We start from the raw sequence: 22,931 nt of genomic DNA on the forward strand, positions 1-22,931 counted from the left end.
GTCTCTTTTACAAAAAGTGAGTATGCTACAAAATGAGATGAGGCCTAGTTCTTTCTTTCTCTTTTGTACCTATTGCTATGGTATTTTTTCTATTTACCGAGGCTCCCATTCCGACGACGGGGGAATGATACAAAGCATGGGAATCTATGAAAGTTACCAATACCGGGGAACCAAAGTTACAGGTAAGTAACTTGTTTTCTTATCCTGCTCCAAAGGGCCTAATCCTTATACACTTATACTAGTACCAATAAAGCTATGTGTCCTTTGTAGCTGGTGTCAAAATGCTCATCTAGCTGTGGAGTTATCCATAAATCTTGGTCTCACCACAGCAATACTAGAAGTATCAGGACTACATTTGGGTCTAGTCCAACAGTTGTTGAAATATTTTTCCCTTTCCCTCTTCTCTTATTTCCCAGTTATATCTTTTGGTTGACGCAGAGATTGTTGATAACCAGGGAACGCAACTTCATACAATGACTGTTGGACTTCTTGGACACCCTGGCCTTTGCGCAGTGCTACGAGTCGCGAGCACTGCGACACGAGACATTTCCTAGCACTGCCACTTGTGAACTAATGCCTCTCCACTGGCTACTGTTTATTTTCACTTGTATATAATTGACATGTCATTTTGTGCTGATAGCCAAGTACCGTTTGTAGTAATGTTTCATTGGTATGACACTGTATGATTACTGCTTACCTCATCTGTGAAACTAAATAAAGTTTGGGACCGTTGGTCTTAAAAAAAAAAAAAAAATCAGGACTACATTTGGGTGATGTGACGATACAAGGCACATGGTATTCGAAGTAGAATTAAGTCCACATCAACATCTTGGAATGTGGAGCAGTCCACCATATACTGAAGTGCTTTCTTATGGAAAAAGTATTAATCAGTTCTTCTCCATACCAAAAAATTTAACAAGTATGTATTAAATCAACAAACAAGGAAGCACCAAATCTATTGTGCTCTCGAGGGAAGCTCAGGAAATCTAGCAGTGGCTACTTCTAAGGAACATTCTGTTAATGGTGGTACATCTTCATGGCCTTCAGAAGTGGAAGGCAGATGAGCTCAGCAGGCATCTTAATTAATGGGTGCTAAACCACAAGGTCTTTGCCAAAATCTACAATACACGGGTCTTACCAAAACTGGGCTACTATGACATTTCAGAAAATTAAAACTATCTTGAATTTTCCACAAGCTTACTAAGCCCACAATATCTCTATGCTTTTTGGACATTTCCTCTTTTGCCAAAGGTAATCTGCAAATCCAAACTATGCAAAGCTACGATGATTCACATTGTTCCTAAATGACTATATCTGAAAGAGACTATTAGTTATAGATTACTTACCTTAGAACTATCCCTAGCCGTCAGACTGGATCCAGAGAATATTTCTTCAGCATTACCCATGTGCGTTGGTAGGTGGCATCAAAAGGACACCCTGTTGCACCCCTGAAATTGTATTGTGCACCCATGTTGCGCACACACATGCCCCAAGGGCATGTGTGTGTGTAACATGTAACTTTGAAAAATACACTTTAGTGCATTTTTCAAAGTTTTTGCAAATTATCAACCAGTTTTTTTCCCGGTAATTTGCGACCCCTAATAGCGAAATCGCTATTTTAAATTGCTTCTAGCATTGCATTTAAGGAATCACAATTTGCGATTCCTTAAATGTAATCGCAATTTGCGAGTTTTGCATTTGGTATGATGCATCCCAAATGCAAAAATACCGTTCGCAAAGGGGCTGAATCTGAGAATCTGCCCGTTTGCTACCGGTTTTTAGTTTGATGCATGGGGCCAGCCCCTAGTCTTCTCTGCACTTTTGGTCTTTGTCACAGTACTTACAAATAAGGTATTTTCTTCAGATGAGCTTTTACTGATGAGAAACGTTACATAAAGGCCCTTTCCTGAAATTTGTACCATGTGCATTTTCACATTTCATATAACCATTCCAAGACGTTTTTTGAGATCCATATGAAGTATATTAAAGTGCCTACCGCTTTCTCTATTTACACAGGGCTTACTCCGAGGACACCAAAGAGGCCGTGAGGCAGTGCGAGCTTCTCTTGGAAGAGCCTGACCTGGACAGTGCCATTCGCATTGGTGATGTGTACGGGCTCCTGGTTGATCATTATTCTCAGCAGGAGGAATTCCAGATGGTAAGAGATTGAGTGATAGTCTGTCATCAGCGCAGGTGATGCGTGTTAACCCATGCAAGCACCAGAGCTGTCTGGAATCTGTGTTGCATGATCTAAACTCAAACCTATTCAAAATCTGTATCCAGTAAAATGTCTTTCAAACCTCTATGTGAATGGGTCAAGGAGGCTCTTGACAGTTGTTTGTCAACAGATCTGAAGCTGAGACTTTGAAGTATTCATATCAAGTTATTAGAGCCAAGGAAATCTACTTAATGTGATTAGAGCCAAATGGCAATCTGGGTTCTGTGCCACGTGAGAGGCTCGGCCTGCCAGTGGTCTGTGTTGAGGGATATAATTCCTCCGAACTGTGTGACGAGATCCAAGTTCTAAATCCGTTAGTTGTATCTGTCTTTGGTTAATGCTATTAGAAATTTGTATAAATTGGAATGTGCCGAAGAATTTGAGCATTATTATTTCTCCTATTCAAATGGTTTGAGGACTGGAGTGATAATTGTACTGAAAACTCATCCCTTGAAGTTGCACATTTCAAAAGAGGCTAAGTTTGTAGATGTTTAAGTACATGAGTTAGAGACAGGCGAATGCTTTAATAGTGACAATAACTGCTGATATCAAATCAGAGCCAGGATATATTGTTGGAACGCTTATTAGATGAAATGCCTTACTTTGAAGAAAGCATTGTGGCTCTAGTGATGAAATTGCACTTTTAATGTTAGGGTCCTCCTTTTTCTCAGTCATCTTTATTTCAGTTTTTTCATTCTTAAACAAGAACTTGTAAATATAACAAACATGCTATTGTCATATTAATTCTCATATACAGTACACAGGTCTTCTGAATTTACACAGCACTATATTTTTACTTGGTGTTAATTTGAAATTATAATTCAGACACATCACAAGATACTAAGTAGGTTTTATGGAGCCAAGTTCCCATCATGCTATTCTTTTGCAGTTTATAGTTGTTCTAATTATAATAATAATTCTAATTAAAGTGCATTCATAAGCCTACTGTGATGAAGTTGTTTATCATACCCCCACAGTTAGTTATACCATTTGCTCAATATTTCTTCAGCTGTTGTCTACTCCAACATGTCCTTTTTCCATGCCCTCTTGCAAGGAAGCTCTTCGCTGCAGCCAGTATATGGCGATACAGCATTAACACTAATTTCGACGTCGCAAATGTATGCTTTATTGCTCTTTTTTTCTGGTTTGGGAATTATACTTGGCAAACATTGTTTAGGTTTACATTCTAGTAATAATGTTGTCGTCAGATGCAATCTCATCACAGCTCTTTCACAATATTTATTTGTGCTAAAATACAGTTCACGAATATTTTCTATGACTACGATTTCCTGGTCTACTTTTGTAAATGTCTGTGAATTCATGAAATACGTAAATCTGCACTAATGCAAAGACACATACCATACACATACCATGGGTGCACTTTTGTGAGTTTCTTTAAGAATTAGGCCCTTAATTAGGGCTGATGTTAACCAAGACCTTGTGTTTTTCTTAAAATTCTAAATCTCTATCCATATATCAGCTGATTTCACCATGCATCAGCACAATCTACTCTTTCACAAGGAGCGTATCGGCACACAAAGTAGTTTTGTTCAGTGCCAGGAACTACTATGGCAATACGTGCTTTGGAGATGAAAAAATATGTTTGTTTTTTGCCAATGTTTGTTACAGCTCCCACAACAATAACGTTTTACAAAAGTCATGTTAAAACAAGACACGCATTGACAAAACCAAAAGACTGATCCCCAATTTAGGACCTATTGGCTTTGCCAATGCTTGTTTATTTCATGTCTCCCATAATCTTGTTGAAACTGGTTACACTGACTTTCTATTATGAATTTTTTTGGGAAACACTAGCATACCTCAACACATTTTGTTAACCGCATGCGCGCTAGCGGAATTCTGCTCGAGTGCTGAGATTTTTAAAAACGCATGTTTCATGACGAGCTGGGCTCGTCATGAGCGTAGCAGGAGGCTACCTCATGACGAGCCCAGCTCGTCATGAGCGTCGAAGGGGTTAAATGATGCTTCAAAGAAATGGTACCTTAAATTTCACAGTAGTTTAGCAAAGTGTTTTTTTTCTAGTTGCATTTTTTTGTGAACATTTTATTTTGAAAGCGCAGAATCATAAATCTTGCTTTCAAGCTTCTGTAAATATTTGCATCTAATCATAGAGCATTCTTGAAGCATTATGCATAGCCTTGCAAATGTTTGTACACCTCTTTTTTTACTGGAAGCACTGTCAGTAGTGCAGTCTGAGCTTACAACATTTTTTTAGAGTGCCCACCCTAATAATAAAGGCTTTGCATTAATGAACCATAAATACAAGTTCGAACAGCATTTACATATGGATACAAATATTACCTCAACAGCAGACATTTCCCGTCCCTGCTATATATTATGGGTCTGTACATTGAGAGTAAAAGGGTTTGTACTGCAGGGGATTAGGCCTACTTGTCCTGAGTCAAAATAAACTTGAAAACTTGTTGTCCTTCCCCCCAAACAATATGTCCTGGGCGTCTGGCTATAGGAATTGCACACCCCTGCTACTGGATTAGTGACGCATATCCGTGTCTTGAGGTAAATATGGTCTCAAACGTTTCGGATGGTTTAGGAACTTGGGGAAATTCTGTCCAACTTTTACTGGCAATTCATGCCAATTTGGCAAACTGTAGGGACTGAGTGGGTCCAGCTTCGAAGGCTTCATTGAGCCTCTGAAAAATGTAAGAAAGGTTTTCCCTGGACTTAAATTTCCAATAGTGGTACAGCAACCCTCTCCTATTTGCTCCTCACTGATATGTCTTGAGATATAAAGGGCCTGCACCCGCCAGATCTGCAACTCTCTCGAGAAGGAGGGCCAGCTCTCAGGGCACCCTTCACTGCTATTTCCCTTGCCTTTCCAACATTTCTCATTGAGTATGGCTTTCTAGATGATTTGTTCCCCCTCTCATAAGTATTACAGAGAGGGTCCCTTTGCTATGGGCCCCATATCAACCTATTCTCCAAGTTATCATCTGGCAAGCACTATTTTGTTGCTTGTTGAAGTTGGCCTGCCAAATAAAATTCTAGATCTTGAAGTGCATGACCTCTATGGTCCCGTTCCAATTTAAGTGTGACTAACTTGATTCTACTCCATTCCCAGGGTCAAACCAAAGTTATTAATAACCAGGCTAGCACACTGAAACTCTCCCTGGAGATAGAGGACATAGTTTTGTATCACCTAAAGTCATCAGAACAGGAACACCATCTTAGCCAGGGCAATACATCCCATGAGAGACTGATAGGGGAATTGCGTTCCAGAACTTCACCAAGGATATCAGACCTGTATGGCCTTTCCTATATTATATTTATATAGACTTTCGTCTTTATGTCAAAGTGCGTACTAAGTTTCTGAATGTATCTATTTTCCATCCAAGTCTCCCAGCAGGAAGCGAGTCTATGAGCTGTGTCACCTAGCCCCCAAATAAAAATATTACAAATTTGCCTGAATTGGTTGTTATTCTCAACACCACACCAAATCTATTAAGCTCTCTGGGAAGCAATTGGGCTTCCTTAAGAGTATGAATCAATATGTCACCAGCATACAACGTTAATCTAAAAGAGACTATTAGTTATGGATTCCTTACCTTAGAATTATCCCAAAAGGGTGTCAGACTGGATCCAGAGAATTTTTCTTCAGCAGTCCCCCTGCACGTTGGTAGGTGACATTGGTCGACTCCGCGTTGGTCGTTGGCATTGTGATCGCCGGAATGACGTCGCGGTATCTGCTTAGATGCCACCCCTGGGCGCTGACGTCAGTTCTTTCTTTTTCCGCCCCCATCCAGCGCAGATTAAGAGAGAGCGGTACCTCTAGTCTTTTTTTATTTGAGTTTTTTTGATTTTTTTTACTTCTTTTTTAGAGTCGTTCGACTCCTGGTGCGAGGGATGTCACACTGACGGACCGGCTTCAACCCTTGTGACTCTTGTCACAAGTTGATGTCGGTCACAGACCGACATCTCGTGTGCCTCTGGTGCCTGGAGTGCGACCACGTCCCAAAGTCGTGCTCCGACTGCTGAGCAATGAACCCGAGCTCTGCTCCACTGTTACTTTGAAGTCTCTGTCTTCGAGTAAGTCAAAACACAAAAGGAAAGTGAAGAAGCACCGTCCCTCTTCGCCTTCTCCCCGTCCATCGGTCAACGCGACCCAGGATGCGGAAAGTAGTCATTTGGCTCCGCCCACAGTGCCCTTTGGGTCGGCTCTGACCTTCCCTCCCTTCCCAGGAGCCGGGGCAACCCCTGCCCAACTTCGTAGCTTCTACGAAGCCCTCCACTCCATCTTTGGGCACCCCGATTCCGCCGGTGCACCTTCGGGTCCGCAGACTCGGCTGGGGTTATAGACCTTCGATGCCGGCGACTTTGGCGCCGCAGGGCCCCCAGGGATCCAGGCTTGGATCTGGATAGGTGCTGGGTTGACCTTACGACACCTTCTCCGGCACCGAATCAGTTGGCCACACCTCCGCCCTCTCTGACACCTGTTGTGTCCCCAGCCGGCGTCGACCCCAGCCTACTCCTCGACATAGACACGGAGCCGGACCGGCGTCGACCAACGTCGGTACCGGAGCTGACCAGTATTTTTGTACCCCTGTTGTATTCAGGCATTCCCTATTGCCTTGAGTGGCAGCCAGTGGAAGGTGTGGAGGACTGGAAGGGGTCTATTGACCCTCTAGCAGAACAGTTGGAAGAGCTGGACTGGAGAGAGGAACTGGGTGAGGCCAGTGGTCTGAATACATCCCCAGACCTTGGTATGCTTCTTCACCCTACTGTGGCTACGGAAGAGGGAGCCTCCTATGCTGTGGTGTTGCGTCGGCGGCTGAGGCCTTTGGCCTTGAATTACCTACCGTGACAGTCTGGACTAACCCCTTGACCGAGGTGCTTCAACCAGCAGCAGCCTCTTCGGAGCCCTTCACACACATCATTCTGGGCACCTGGTCCAAGCCCAGCACAGGGGCTCCTGTAGATAGGATGATTGCGCAACGTCACCGCCCTGCCCCGGGCGACCTCATTTTCCTCTCCCAACACTCTACCCCTGAGAGCTTGGTGGTCTAAGCCTCAACATCCAAAGGCGCGTTCCTTACTGCTCCCCCAGATAGGGAATCCAAGAAAAGCTGTATCATCTTGGAAAGAAGATGTTTTCTTCCGCCTGCTTACGACTGCCGCGGTGAACACTGCATGTCTCTTGGGCCAATACACCCACTCTGTGTGTTACACGGTTGCGCAGGTGCTGCCACAGTGCCCGGAGGAAGCCAGGGCCGTACTCTCCCTTACAGTCGCAGAAAGAAGAGATGCAGCAAAGTTTGCCATTCGCTGTGGACTGGACACTGCCTACTCGCTAGGCAGGATAATTTCAACATCGATAGCTCTGAGACGCTGTGCCTGGCTAAGGTCCACTGGCTTCTCGGGCGATGTACAATGGACTCTTTTGGACATGCCCTTTGATGGCCATAGCTTGTTTGGCGACAAGGCGGACAATGAGCTCGAGCGTTTCAAGGATTCTAGGGCTATGGCCAGATCCTTGGGCCTTGCTACCACCTCTCACCCCTCTCAGTCTGCTTTTCGTCCCTTTCGGGGCTACGGAAGGGGTACCTCAACACATTCTGCTGAAAGCCACAGGCCAGCGCAAGCTGTTTAGCCTCTGCGGGGACGTAGGACCCACTGCTGTGAGTCTGGGGGCCAGCGGGCGGGCCAGTCTACCAGTGCCCCCTCTGGAGCAGCCTCCAAACCTTCCTACTCCGACATTTCAGGGCCACCAGTTGCCAGTGGGCGGCAGGGTCCCCCATCACATCCCCCACTGGCACAGCATCACGTCGGACAGGTGGGTTTTGCAGATAGACCGAAGGGGCTACTCCCCTTCGAGACTACCCCTCTCTCCATGCCACGTACAGTCCATCGCATGTAGGAGGATCACCTGGCCCTTCTCTGTCAGGAAGTTGCAGCTCTCTTGAAAGAAAGCCATCGAGCAAGTCCCGTGCCAGAAGCAGGCCATGGATGCCTCACCCACTACTTTCTGGTGCCCAAGAAGGACAAAGGCCTGCGTCCTGTCTTAGACCTCAGGGATGTCAACCGCTTCCTCCGGAATGAAAAGTTCAAAATGTTGACATTGGCTCAGTTCCTGTCTGCCCTCGACGCTGGAGACTGGATGGTAGCGTTGGACTTGCAGGACGTTTATTTACACATCCCCGTACTGCCACAAGCATTTTCAGTTTACCGTGCTCCCCTTTGGCCTTACCAGCACCCCTTGGGTGTTCACGAAAGTGATGGCAGTGGTCGCAGCTCATCGGCGCAGATCAGGGGTTCCGGTCTTCCCCTATCTGGACGACTGGTTGTTGAAGGTGAGCGCGCCCCTTGCTGTCATCGCTCACCTCCAGACTATGGCGGACCTCCTGCATTCACTGGAGTTCACAGTCAACGTGCCGAAGTCGCACCCGCGCCCTTCTCAGAAGCTCCTTTTTTATCGGAGCGGTTCTGGAAACAGCATAGTTTCGGCCTATCCTCCTGGACAGCGAGTCCGGGACATTTGGGCTATGATACCGATGTTACAGCTTATATCCCGAATTTCGGTGAGAATGAGCCTGAGGCTGCTGGGCCTCAACGCCTCCTGCATCCTGCTGCTGGAGCATGCCAGGTGGCATATGCCGGCTCTGCAGTGGGACCTGAAGTTTCAGTGGGCACAACATCAGGGGAATCTGTCCAATGTCATCCAGATCTCGGCGGGGACTGCACACCATTTGCAGTGGTGGCTCACGAAACAGGATTGGGACAAGGACAGATCACTCTCCCTTCCCCAACCAGAGTTCATTGTGATGACAGATGCATCTGTCATGGAATGGGGCGGCCACATGGGAGAGGCGGAGATCAGAGGCCTCTGGTCTCTTGTCTCGGGTGGAGTCTGGGCTCCACCTCAACCTTCTGGAGACCTGGGCGATTCATCTAGCACTGAAGGCATTCCATCCTTCTGTCAAAGGGAGAGTAGTGCAGGTGTTAACAGACAACACTTCCGCCATGTGGTATTGCAACAAACAGGGTGGGGTGGGGCGTGGACTCTATATCAGGAAACCCTTCATCTCTGGAAGTGGCTGGAACATCAGGACATGTCCCTAGTGGTTCAACACCCAGCAGGTTCCCGGAACGCCAGTGTGGACGAACTCAGCCGCCGGTGCTTGATGGATCACGAACAGCGTCTTCAGTCGGAGGAGGTGCAAGGTCTCTTTCAGCGGTGGAGAGAGCCTTGGTTAGATCTATTCGCCACCGAAGAGAATGCGCAATGTCAGTAGTTTTGCGTGTTGGAATTTCCAAGGCAACGCTCGCTGGGCAATGCTTTTCGTCGCCAGTGGATTGCAGTCGTCTATACGCCTTTCCGCCTATACTGCTTCCACCCAGAGTGCTGAAGATCAAGCGCAACCGGGCCCAAGTAATTCTCGTGGCTCTGGACTGGGCATGAAGAGTCTGGTATCCCAAGCTCTTAAACATGGCCATCGATCCTCCGATTAGACTGCCCCTTCATGAGGATCTTCAGTGGCAGCAGCCACCCGAACCTGTCCAGCCTCCACCTCCTTGCTTGGAGATTGAGCAGCGACAGTTGACAGCCTTCGACCTTCCTCCTGAAGTCTGTAATGTTATCTTTGCAGCCAGGTGTCCCTCTACTAAAACAATATATGCCTGTAGATGGAACAAATTTGTGGCATGGTGCGCAGCAAAGGCTGTGGATCCCCTTCCAACCCCCTTGCTAAGGTTCTCCACGTCCTGCTTTCTTTGGTATGGCAGGGCTCTGCTCTGGGCACGCTAAAGGGCTATATTTCGACCATTTCTTTGCCTCCCTGATCAACCTTCTCTTTTCAAGTCCCCTATTGTAAATCACTTCCTTAAGGGCATTACTCACCTGTTTCCTTCTATTCCTTTCGTAAAGCCCCTGTGGGACTTGAACCTTGTTCTGACTTACCTTATGTGCGCTCCTTTTGAGCCGCTACGTAATTGTCCTCTCAGATTCTTGACTTTAAAAACTGCTTTTTTGGTGGCCATCACCTCTGCTCGCAGGGTGAGTGAGCTCCATGCTCTTTCTTCAAAACCACCTTTCCATCTGGACAAGGTTGTCCTTCGTACTCAACCTTCTTTTCTTCCCAAAGTGGTTACCTCTTTCCACATATTACATACCAAGACTTTCCCCACCTTCTTCCTGCCCCGCATCCTTCTAAAGCGGAAGAGAGGCTCTACTGTCTGGATCCAAAACATGTGCTCTCATTTTATCTGGATAGCACAAAACAATTCCGGGTGGCTGATCAGCTCTTTGTTGGCTATGTGGGCACCAAGAAAGGTGGGGCAGTGCAAAAACGAACCATCTCTCAATTTGTCGTTCTTTGCATTAAAATGTGTTATTCCCTGGCGAAAAAGGAACCTCCAGCAGGGTTCGTGCCCATTCCACTAGGGCGACGGCAGCCACTACTGCTTTGGGACGTGGAGTCCCCCTTCATGACATCTGCCAAGCAGCCACGTGGGCTTCATTGCACATGTTCACCAAACACTACTGCCTGGACAGCCAAGTCCGGAGAGATGGCTTATTTGGCCAGTCCATTCTTCAGGACTTCCTGGTGTGAACTTGTTCCACAGACCCACCTCCGGGGATGGTTTTGCTAGGGTATCTATTAGGGGTGTGCGTAGTGGGGCTACACGAAGCTCCACGAAGTGGGGTGGAAGCTACGCCCACCCACACACTTCGCGTAGCCCCACTATGCGCCGCCCGCCTCCCTCCCGCCCTCTTCTACATCCCCATTTTAAATATTAAACACAGTAAAACTAGTGAAAAAGGACATACCTGGCATGCGGCGTCCCGGGGCTCCCTCTTCCTGTTGACGCGCCGACTTCTTCAGACGAATGCGTGGGCGCCCGCGCATGCGCATTCGTCTGAAGAAGTCGGCGCGTCAACAGGATGTCTGTGATGGACCCCACCACGTGTGGCTCTACTGCCTGGAGCGTGACCAAAACCCCAAGTTGTGCTCTGACTGCCGGACCATGGCCCGAAGTCTTTGCTGTAGCGGTCCTGAAAGCTACTCGACCCCCGGCAGTCCGTTCCGTGTCGCTCGAGGTCCCGATCGTGGATCAGGTTGAGGGACCGGTCGTGGAGCCAACACCATTCTTCGTCTAAGTCTTCAAACTCAGGTTCAGGTAAGTCGAAGCACAAGAAGAAGTTGAGGAAGCAATGTCGCTCTTCGACTTCCACCCGTCCGTCAGCCAACGCGATGAGGGATGTGGGTGGTGCCCCTCCCGCTGCTCCGTGTTTGGACCCTGAAGGGTCTGCTCCGGGTTTCCCTCTTCCCAGGACCGGGAACGACCCCTGCTCAGCTTCGTCAGTTTTATGAAGCGAAGCATGCCTATCTCTGGGCAGCCCTCTGCCGGCGAGCCTTTGGGCCCCGTGGACTCGGCTGGGGGCCCCGGGCCTTCGGCGCCGGCAGCTTCGGCCTTGGCGCTGCAGGGTCCCCTTGGATCCAGGCCTGGATTCGGATTGGCCTTGTTACGTCTACCCCGGTGCAGATTCCACGGGCACCACGTCCACAACCGGCATTGGCTGTGTCCCCAGCTGACGTCGACCGCGGCCTCCACCTAGAGGTAGACATGGAGTCGGAGGCCGGATCAGACGCGACAGGGATTTTTTGCCCCTGTTCTATCTTGGCTCTTTGAGACCAGATTGGCAGCCAGAGGAGGGTGAGGAGGACTGGGAGGGGTCTAGAGACCCTTTAACCGACCAGTTGGCTTATGATCAGGATTGGAGTGAAGAAATGGGGAAAGCCAGTGGTCTGGATACCTCACCAGACCATGGCATGTTGTCTCCTCCTACCGTGGCTACTGAAGAGGGAGCGTCATATGCAGTGGTGTTGCGTAGGGCAGCCGAGGCTCTCCACCTAGAGCTACCTACGGTGGCAGTCAGGACTATCCTCCTGACAGAGGTCCTTCAACCGGCAGTGAGCTCTTTGGAGCCCCTGCTGCCGTTTAATGAAGCCCTCACGGACATCCTTTTGGGCACCTGGTCCAGGCCCAACACAGGGGCTCCTATGGACAGGATGATTGCCCGACGTCACCGCCTGGCCCTGAGCGACCCCATTTTCCTCTCCCAACACCCTACCCCTAAGAGCTTGGTGGTCCAAGCCTCCACTTCCAAAGGTGCATTCCCTAACGCACCATCCGATAGGGAATCCAAAAAGCTGGACCATCTTGGGAAGAACATGTTTTCTTCCGACAGCTTGGGACTGCGGTTGGTAAACACTGCTTGTCTGTTGGGCCGTTACATCCACTCTGTGTGGGATACAGTAGCGCAGGTGCTGCCCCAGTGCCCGGAGAAAGCCTGGGCCATGCTCTCCCGTACAGTTGCCGAGGGGAGAGACGCAGCGAAGTTTACCATCCGCTGTGGGCTGGATACCACTGACGCACTAGGCAGAACGATTTCCACGTCAGTAGCCCTTCAACGCTGCGCCTGGTTGTGGTTGACTGGTTTTTCTGGGGATGTCCAATCCACCCTTATGGACATGCCCTTTGATGGCTGTCACCTTTTCGGCGACAAGGCAGACAACACACTGGAGCACTTTAAGGACTCTCGGGCTATGGAAAGGTCCTTGGCCTCTCCACCACCCTCCCTGCGCAGTCTGCCTTTCGCCCCTTTCGTGGATATGGAAGGGGTACCCTGCTACGTCCCGCACAGGGCCACAGGCCGACGCAAGCTGTTCAGCCTCTGCTCGTCTGGGGACGTGGGAACCTGCGCTGTGGTTCTGGGGGCAGGTGGGCGGGCGGGCCAGTCGACCAAAGCCCCCTCTGCAGAAGCCTCCAAACCCTCCTAGTCTGACCTTTCAGGGCCACCAAACGCCGGTGAGCGCCAGGATTCGCCATCACCTCTGCTACTGGTGCACCATCACGTCGGAAAGGTGGGTTTTGCAAATAGTCCGAAGGGACTACTGCCTCCCCTTCGAGACTACCCCTCCATCCATGCCACCTCAGTACCATCGCATGTCGGAGGACCATCTGGCCCTTCTCTAACAGGAAGTTTCGGCACTCTTGGCCAAGTGAGCCATCAAGCACACTCCTGCCCCAGAAGTAGGTTGTGGTTGCTATTCCCGCTACTTTCTGGACCCCAAGAAGGACAAAGGCCTGTGTCCTATCTTGGATCTCATGAACATCAACTGCTTCCTCCGGAAGGAGAAGTTCAAAATGTTGATGCTCGCTCAAGTCTTGTCTGCCCTCGACCCTGGAGACTGGATGGTAGCATAGGACTTGCAGGACGCTCACTTTCACATGCCTGTCCTGCCGGCCCACCGGCGTTACTGCGGTTCACTGTAGGCCACGAGCACCTTCAGTTTACCGTGCTCCCCTTTGGCCTTACCAGCGCTCCTCGGTGTTCGCGAAAGAGATCGCGGTGGTCACAGCTCATCTGCACAGATCAGGGGTTCCAGTCTTCCCTTATCTGGACGACTGGCTGTTGAAAACGGGCTTGCCCCAGGCTGTCGTCTCCCACTTCCAGACTACGGCCGACCTCCTGCATTCGCTGGGGTTCTCCATCAATGTGGCGAAGTCACACCGGACCCCCTCGCAGAAGCTCCTCTTCATCGGAGCGGTTCTGGACATGACGCAGTTTCGGGTTTATCCTCCCGAACAGCGAGTCCGGGATATTCGGGCTATGATTCTGATCTTTCAGCCTCTATCCCGTGTTTCGGTCAGGGTGACCCTCAGGCTGCTGGGTCTGATGGCTTCATACATCCTGCTGGTGGACCATGCCAGGTGGCATATGCGGTCTCTGCAGTTGGACCTGAAGTTCCAGTGGGCACAACATCAGGGGAATCTGTCCGATTGTGTCCAGAGCTCAGTGGGCACTGCATACCAATTGCAGTGGTGGCTTATGAACCAGGATTGGGTCAACGGCAGATCCCTCTCCCTTCCCCAACCAGAGTTCACAGTGGTGACGGGTGCACCCCTCATGGGATGGGGCGGCCACATGGGAGATTCGGAGACCAGAGGCCTCTGGGCGATTTGTCTTGCACTCAAGGTATTCCTTCCCTCTGTCCGAGTAGGAGTAGTGCAGGTGTTCACGGACAACACCACCACCATGTGGTACTGCAACAAACAAGGCGGGGTGGGGTCGTGGACCCTATGTCTGGAGGCCCTCTGCCTCTGGACATGGCTGGAACATCAAGGCATATCCCTGGTGGTTCAACACCTGGCAAGTTCTCTTAACCCCAGGGTGGACTAACTCAGCCGCGTATGCACAATGGATCACTAATGGCGTCTTCACTCAAAGGTGGTGCAAGGTCTCTTTCAGCAGTGGGGAGAGCCTGGGTTAGATCTGTTCTCCACCAAAGTAAACGCGCAATGTCAGCAGTTCTGCACGTTGAAATTTCCAAGGCGGCACTCGCTAGGCAACGCTTTTCGTCATGAGTGGAGTTGCGGTCTATTATACGCCTTTCCGCCTATATCACTTCTGCCCAGAGTGCTGAAGAAGATCAAGCGCGACCATGCCCAAGTCATTCTTGTGGCTCCCGATTGGGCACGAAGAGTCTGGTATCCCGAGCTGCTCGACATGGCCATCGATCCTCCGATCAGAATGCCTCTTCGGGAGGATCTTCTGTCGCAGCAGCAGGGGATGGTCTGAACCTGTCCAGTCTCCACCTCCTTGCGTGGAGATTGAGCGGTGGCAGTTGATGTCGTTTGACCTGCCTCCCGAAGTCTGCGATGTTATCTTGGCAGCCAGGCGTCCCTCCACTAAGACGGTATACGCCTGAAGATGGAACAAATTTGTGGCATGGTGCGCGCCAAAGGCTGTGGATCCCCTTTCTGCACCTCTTTCTGAGGTTCTCTTGTTCCTCCTTTCTTTGGCCCAGTAGGGCTCTGCTATGGGCACTCTAAAGGGCTACTTCTTGGACATGTTAGCCTTCCTGATCAGCCTTCTCTTTTCAAGTCCTCTGTTGTAAATAGATCCCTTAAGGGCATTACTCATCTTTTTCCTCCTGTTCCCTTCGTAATGCCTCAGTGGGACTTGAACTTGGTTCTTACCTACCTCATGTGTGCTCCCTTTGAGCTGCTACATAACTGTCCTCTCAGACTTCTCACTTTGAAAACTGCCTTTCTGGTGGCCATCACCTCTGCACGCAGGGTGAGTGAGCTACAAGCTCTTTCTTCCAAGCTTCTCTTTCTGGCTGTCCATCTGGACAAGGTCGTCCTGAGAACTAGACCTCCCTTTCTTCCTAAGGTGGTTACTTCTTTCCACATTGGCCAAACCATCACTTTGCCCACCTTCTTTCCGCCTCCGCATCCTTCTGGATCCAAAATGAGCGCTTTCCTTCTACTTTGATTGCACAAAAAAATTCAAGGTGGACGACCAATCTGTTTGTTGGTTACGTGGGTGCTAAGAACGGTCGGGCCCATGCACAAACAAACCATCTCCAGGTGGGTCGTTCTGTTCATTAAAGCCTGCTACTTTTTGGCAAAGAAGGAGCATCCAGGGCGACAGCAGCTACTACTGCTTTGGGACGAGGAGTCCCCCTAAATGACATCTATCAGGCAGCTACGTGGGCATCCCTGCACACGTTCACCAAACACTACTGCCGAGACAGCCAAGTACAGAGAGACGACATCTTTGGCTGTTCTGTTCTCCAGGACTTTCTGGTGTGAACTTGGTTTACAGACCCACCTCCTGGTTTGGTATTACTGGGGTATCTATTCTAAGGTAAGGAATCTATAACTAACCGTTTCTTTCAGATGAACAAGTTACTTACCTTTGGTAACGATATATCTGTAAGAAACATAGGTTAGTTAAAGATTCCTTACCGCCCCACTCATCCTCCCTGTTCTGCGAACTGACTTCTATGGTTAAGGACTTCCTTTCAGGGCCCTAGTTTTGTGCACCAGTAGTCAGTGTCTTGCATGGCTCTGCGCTTCTGGCGTGGAAAATCGCATACAGAACTGACATCAGTGCGCAAGGGCAGCTTCTATGTAACTACCGCAATGTCATCCCTGCGACCATGACGCGGACGACGAACGCAGAATCGACCGATACCACCTTCCGACACGCAGGGGTACTGCTGACAAAAAATTTTCAGGATCCAGTCTGACGCCTGGGGTTAATTCTAAGGTGAGGAATCTATAACTAACCTATGCTTCTTACAGATATATCATTACCGAAGGTAAATAACTTGATCTTCTTGGCTATGGGTTTGGTAGGTATTTTTACCTTACTGTCTTTATGCCTGGTGCATTAGCGGTGCCAAGTTGGCATCTTTCCTGCTTTTTCCATCCAATTTGGGTTATGTGTCCTGTTTGAAGGCGATTGCTGCTTCAGTGTGGTTCAAGTATAAATGTTGTGGACCTCAGCAATGTTTTAGGTGGCTGGTCTTTGACAGTAGATATTCCAGAAAGCTTGAAATCATTAGCCTACCATTGCTGCACATTTGGCAAATAGCTCGACCCAGTGTCCCAGATTTGTTTATGTTCTACTCTTTCTGGAGAGTCTAGGGCTACAAGCTTCTTCTGAAAGTTGAACCCCAGTGACATTCCTAAGGTTCCTCCAGCGAGAGAGTCTAACAGGTTGGACTCTATTAACTAAAAGATTCTTGCCTCGGGTAACCTTATTCTTCTCACGTCCAGTGCCACATGCCTTCTGGGCTGCTGTATCCATGTCGAAGTTGGTGGAAATTACTATTATCAATTTGCCTGACCACATAAACATTTCTGTCTCCCATCTGGTTGTTTATGGTTTGTTGCTTCCACATAAATCCTAACGTGTGACCAGGATTTTGCAGACATGGTGGCTCAGCCCATTGGCATGGGTGTCACCCTGCACTTAAATGTGTTCCTAAAATGTTCAAGCAACCCTCATGAACTTGCCCTTCTATGGTGAGCAGGTGCTTGAAGAGAATGCAGACTTTTACCGTGGCACTTCAAAAATAACACAGACAGGGCACGCTCACTAGGCCTGACCTTTCTGTCAATGCAACCACACCAGCAGTACAGAAAAGTTTGAGGCTATCCAGGACACAACACTCCGAACAACGCCAACCCTCACAATGTCGTGCTCCTTTCAGGGGAGGGTGGATCACGGGGAAGCCATCAACAGCAGCAACTGCAGTCCCCACCATCTTCTCTGGCTCTGCTGCCTCAAAACCTCTTTTACCTCCCATTTCTCTACCAATTGGGAAACAGTAATAAGGATAATCGGTGCTTCAAGCATATCCACAAAGGTGGTGCTTCACCCTTCCATTTTTTAACCTTCAGATGACCCTCCTTCCACCAGGACGTGCTCTGGCACACATCTTGAACTTGGAGGTGGATATTCTTGCACTGCTGAACTAAGGGGCATATAGGTGGTGCGCATGGAGGAAAAAGGCATAAAGTGTTAATCCCTTTACTCCTCTGTTGCTAAGGATTATTTAGGCCTGAGACTCATTGTGGGCCTTCACCTCTGGAATCAATTCAAAATACTGTCCAAAGCTGAGCCTATATTCTCTTGGCAATCAACATGGGAGAATGGCGTGTTTTTGTCTGTAAACATGCTAATCAAGAAAATGTAAACACCTGCAGTGAATGGCAGTCCAGAACCAGCAGGAGAGCAGTCACAAACCTTCACTGCAGCCCAAGATCGGAGCTGAGGCATACCTTGGGAAATATGGCAGTTGTTAAACATTTTTAAATCCAAAATATTGTGAAGTTGTTCGACATTAACATACTCCGAAAGCAGTGGCAGCTGCCAGCAGGGATAATTTGTGGGGCGGCGCGAGGGGCAATTAGACATTTTTTTGTATCAAAATACCTACCAAATTGTTCAATAAATTAGCACTAGGCGTGCTATGAAATAAAGGTGGTTATGGGGTAACTGTAGCTGATGAGGCATGCCTACCTAACATAAAGGTTCGGACTACTCCAGTAAAGTACCTAGGATTGTATTTGTGCTCGGATTACACTGAAACATATGATTCGAATGTGGGCAATTTACTGGTCTCCCTTGAAAGTGGTGTGCACAAGTGGCTGAAGTTCCCAGTGTCCTCGATGGGGCGCATTACAATCAGTAAAATGATCATGCTACCTCGAGTGCTATATGTATTGCAACACATGTGGATGCGCTTATTGGAGTCCTGCTTGCGAAGATTGGAGGAATTGCTCAAATTGCTATACTGGGGAACTGGGAGGGCACTGATAAGTTTAGACTATGCACCGTTACAAGTTAAGACCATGGTAGATACATGGGGACAGGCAACTAAAAGAGAAGTGGGCGAGTATATTTATATACAGCTATTCTTTTTTTTAAATAACTTGATTGGCATTTAGAGACTCACATAGATATCACATTCCAGTATGAGTCTATCTTGAAATACCCATCCATCCTTTCCCATCATCCACACGTAAATGTAGATAAACACTTGTTGTATTGTCTGTACTTCTCAGGATAACCAAGAAGGAGAGACAGAGAGAGGGTGGGCAGGCGGGCAAAGCTGCCCTCCCTCTGTCTCATATACATAAATGTCCATAAAGACTTAGCTGTAGACAATAATGCAGTTAGCTAGGATCCACTATAGTTTCGAAACTCGGAAGCTGGAGAATCAGTCCACACTATCTATGTAACCCCATTGCCAACATATAACAAGTTTATCCTCCCACCCCCCTCCCAACCTGCCTCCATGTCAGACCAGTGTTTCAACAAAAAGAATGAGATGTATAAATGCGCCCTTGTTATCTTAGTGTCCCACCAGTCTTCCTCTGCCACTATCTGCCGTATAATCATCCCTCTGGGTCCAGCAGTATCCCTCCCTCACCAGCGTTTCCAGCTACAGCCAGTGTCCGTTGCTCCCACGACTCAGTTAGCATATATGACCAGGCCTGAAGGTCATCTTCTAGCTTTTCATCTCTCTGGACATGCTTCATTTGCACCTCCTCTGCAGTCGCCCAATCAGACATATCTCGCAACCATGCCTCAAAGGACGGGGATGTAGGCCGAAGCCACGTGATAGCAATACATATTTTTGCCAGTGCCAGACCTAAATGGGCACATTTCCTTAGTTTCTTGTTCTTTGCGGAGGGAAGTAGGCCAAGCAACACCTGTCGGATCTCCATAGGAACCTCCCAGCAGTACAAAAGGGGGTGGTGATGGACGGAGCATCTGAACCAATCAAACACTCACACCCAGTCAACAGATCTGGGTTTAATCCATCATCGTTCTTTAGCCCACTCTGCCACCCCAGTTCAGACATGGCCATATGCAAATCAGTCTGACCCTGTGCCTCATGGGAACAGTCCAGCCCGAACTGCCAAGCCATGTCTTCGCTGGACCAGAATCAAGCATCCTAGGAACGGTTTCTGGCTATCAGCCGTCTTCAGCCAGGATAGCTTGACTCCAGTGGTGTAGTGAGCACAGGACCCAGGTCTGGGCATACCCTTCCCACTTAGGGTGAACAAAGCGATACAAAAGGGGGTGGTGATGGACGGGGCATTTGAATCACGGGGCCCTAAATTCAAAGATTGGTTGCATGACATGTTATACTGTCAGGAACAGTACGGAATATTCTCGGAACTGTTGCCTCTTAACTCCAGGCCGGCTGACATCTGGGGCCCTCTGCAGGCTTACCTTCTCGCCACTGCAACACAAGGGGAGGAGGACATTGCCACCGAAGATGTACCCCTAATAGCAGAACCGGTTTAAACTTACATGCCATGTCTTGAACTGGGATGGAAGGGGAGGAATGCTATATGTCTATGCTGTTACTGGTTTATGTAATGCGAGGCTTAAAACCTGATCGCTGTTTTTTTCACTATGTGACTATACACACATGAAGTTGTGACGGATATGTGGGTCCATGCCTAATGAGTCTTGTCCGCTGTAACGATCCTTTGCCCCGATCCTTAGTTACTCTGCTGTAAAATGTGATTTCAAGTTCTCCTCAATTGAGAGACCCTAATGGATCATGTGTTGGATGGTTACTGTACTCCCTTGCCTACTGAAGTGTTGACCTGATTACTGGTTCCATTGTCCCAAGTCCCGTCTTGCCGTTAACAATCACCCAAATGCAGATTCCCCAGTGTTTAGACCTGTTATGATTGGACCAACACTTTACTGTGTTTCTGTTGCCTACCCCTGACTATCCTTCCTCTATATGCTCATAACTGATAAAGGTCCCAATGTGTCAATGTATGTGCATCGCTGCCGGCTGCATATGGTTGTAGGCACACTGCTGTGTATTTGCGATTGAATGACAATAAAAGTTTATAATCAAAACAAAAAAAAAAAGAACTAAAGTGCGAACACCCTCGTGGACCTACATCCATTCCCTCTCTGTTAGGGTTTCCTCAATCAGCTTGTCCCACTTCGCCTGCACGGACCCCTCCCCCGCTCTCCCACCCCCGTAAGTCATCACTTAGAGCCCAGTAGTGATGAGATACCAACCAGAGCACTTGAGCCATATACAGCATCACCATCAATATATTAGTGTGGGGGGATTCTTCTGGGAAGAACGTGCAGACCTCCCTTGCAACACTCAACTAACGCCCTTTCTTACTGGGGATATTATCCAACTCCCAAATTAAAGCCAGTCACTGCCTCCTCTCTGGTTATAAATCGCCCGTTAACATAGAGCTCTCCTAATAACTGATATTCTCCCTCTTTCCAGCAACGCATAGATATAGATTCAGCTATGTACTTATTAGCATTTCGGAGAAAGTTGAACACTTGGCCGTATCCACTTTTAGGGTCTTGACTTGAACTAACAAGATAAGTCCTAGCGACGGGATATCCCTTTGTGGAAGAGAGTGCGCTCTATAGATACTCGAAATAAAATGGTGCTGGAAACCCAAGTACTGGATTTACTCTTATTATTTGGAAATATGGGACCAGGAAGACTTGTGACTATGATAATGTTAAATAAACTATCAACCTCTCTATAGTACTGTGAGGCATGGCTTGTTGCCAGGACCTTTAACTGTGGTACGATGATAACTATATGTTGACTAGGGTCGAAAAAGTATATTAACAATTTTGTATTTCTCCACCAGGCCTACAAGTGCTTAGAAGAGATGCGGAAAAGGCTTCCTTCTGTCAACTTGACCTATTATGTCAACCAGCGTACCATGGAGGCTGTTCATCGCGCCGTTGGGATCCCCCTGAGCAGAAACAGTGTGCCCGAGCGCATCCGGCATAACAGCATGGAGGATGGCGAGGAGGTGGATGAGGAAGTTGCTGACGAAATTGAGGCATAAAAGACTTTGTGCTTGGCGCATCTTATCAGAGATACATTTTGTGCCAGACTATAACAAGAAATAAGCAGAGCAAGCTTCTCCACCTCCAGGAATAAAACACATTCCCACCAACCGCTTTTCACATGTTTTCCCAGATACGAATAGACTCTGCTACAGGCCGGCTTTACAACTAATGAGAATTTGTAGAGATTTTCTAATATTAAAAAAACAAAATATATATTTATGTAAAGGTGGGCAGCACAATTTTCCTTGCAAGGATCAACTCTGGGTGAACAGACCCTGACAGACACATGTTGCTATTTGTTTTTATTGTTTGTGATTTTCTAAAGTTCACAGTTGAAACGAGTAATTTTGTTTTTTACCGTCACACAATTTCTATATTAAATATTTTTTATATAATACTGCCATTTGTCACTTCTCTGATTTTACTCTTTGTTGTGTTTTGTTATCTTTCTGTTCCAATGCACTTTGTGTTAGAATAAACTTCATCATGATATGGGGCAGTGATACTCAAAGTACGGCCTGGGGGCCGCATGCAGCCCTCCTGACCTTTACCTGTGGGCCCCTGGACAGCAGCAGCACAGGCTGCTGTTGACATGACTCAGCACTAACATGGAAAAGATGTTAAATATATAGTATTCACTTATTGAAAGATTAATTGCAGTTAGGGAAATGAAGTAGCTAGGCCCTTAACTTTAGGAACACCTTCATTTGTTTTAAAGATAGCCACTAGATATACATGCCTTGCTTCACCTACTCCCACTTTACACCCCCCCCCCCCGGCATCAATGCGGCCCTCGGTCACACCATAGACCAACTTTGCAGCCCCCGGGAAAATGTTTATGAGTACCCATGCATGAAGACTGGCAGTCCGAAATACTGACTTGCCTCGATGGGACTCCCCAGAAGAAACTAAGCGAAACACTTGGAGCCTCCATTTAACAATTACAATAATGAGTAATATCCCCTCCTTGGCTCCCTTTATAAAATCCCTAACTCCACCCCCCACCCCTCCAGAGTTTGGTGGGTTGGCAATCAGTATCCACCCTCCACCTCCTCCAACGTTTGGTGGGGTGGCAGTCAGTATAGCCCCACACCCCTGCCCTACATGTGGCAATAGGCAAGTACTTCGCCCTGTAAATGGTTAACATTTCCTTGAGTGGCATCCTACCTAGTTTAGTTGTGAAGTTGGTAAGCGCTGTGATGCCCTTCATAAAGTGTATCTTTCTGGTGTTAATCAACGATTTCCAGGTTCCATCTATGTAAACAGTATAACCAGGAATTAAATGGTACTACTACAGTTAAGCTTGGTGTATCCAATCAAAATATCACAACACCTAACATGTCTCCTACTGCACTTTATAATAAAGGTTTTTCCTAAATTGACTAGAAGCCTTAGTTATTGCATATCGATTACAAAACAATATAAAATCCTCTGGAGGGCCACCGGTGTATGTGCCATACGAACAGGGTCATCCACATACAGACAAGGAAGAATTGGACAATG

The 22,931-nt window shown here is 48.0% G+C and overlaps 1 protein-coding gene across 1 annotated transcript in view; it reads left to right on the plus strand.

Annotated features, from left to right (window-relative positions):
* Window positions 1-21,825, plus strand: part of IFT140 (intraflagellar transport 140) — a 1,386,753-nt gene extending 1,364,928 nt beyond the window's left edge. Inside the window, exons 29-30 of the mRNA XM_078662938.1 lie at window positions 2,017-2,158; window positions 21,221-21,825. Of these exons, the coding sequence (XP_078519064.1) occupies window positions 2,017-2,158; window positions 21,221-21,424 (346 nt within the window). The 3' untranslated portion in view covers window positions 21,425-21,825. The remainder of the gene's footprint in view (window positions 1-2,016; window positions 2,159-21,220) is intronic.
* The last annotated feature ends 1,106 nt before the right edge of the window (window positions 21,826-22,931 follow it).

This window comes from Lissotriton helveticus, chromosome 10 (genome assembly GCF_964261635.1).
Source record: "Lissotriton helveticus chromosome 10, aLisHel1.1, whole genome shotgun sequence".
NCBI classification, from domain to species: domain Eukaryota; kingdom Metazoa; phylum Chordata; class Amphibia; order Caudata; family Salamandridae; genus Lissotriton; species Lissotriton helveticus.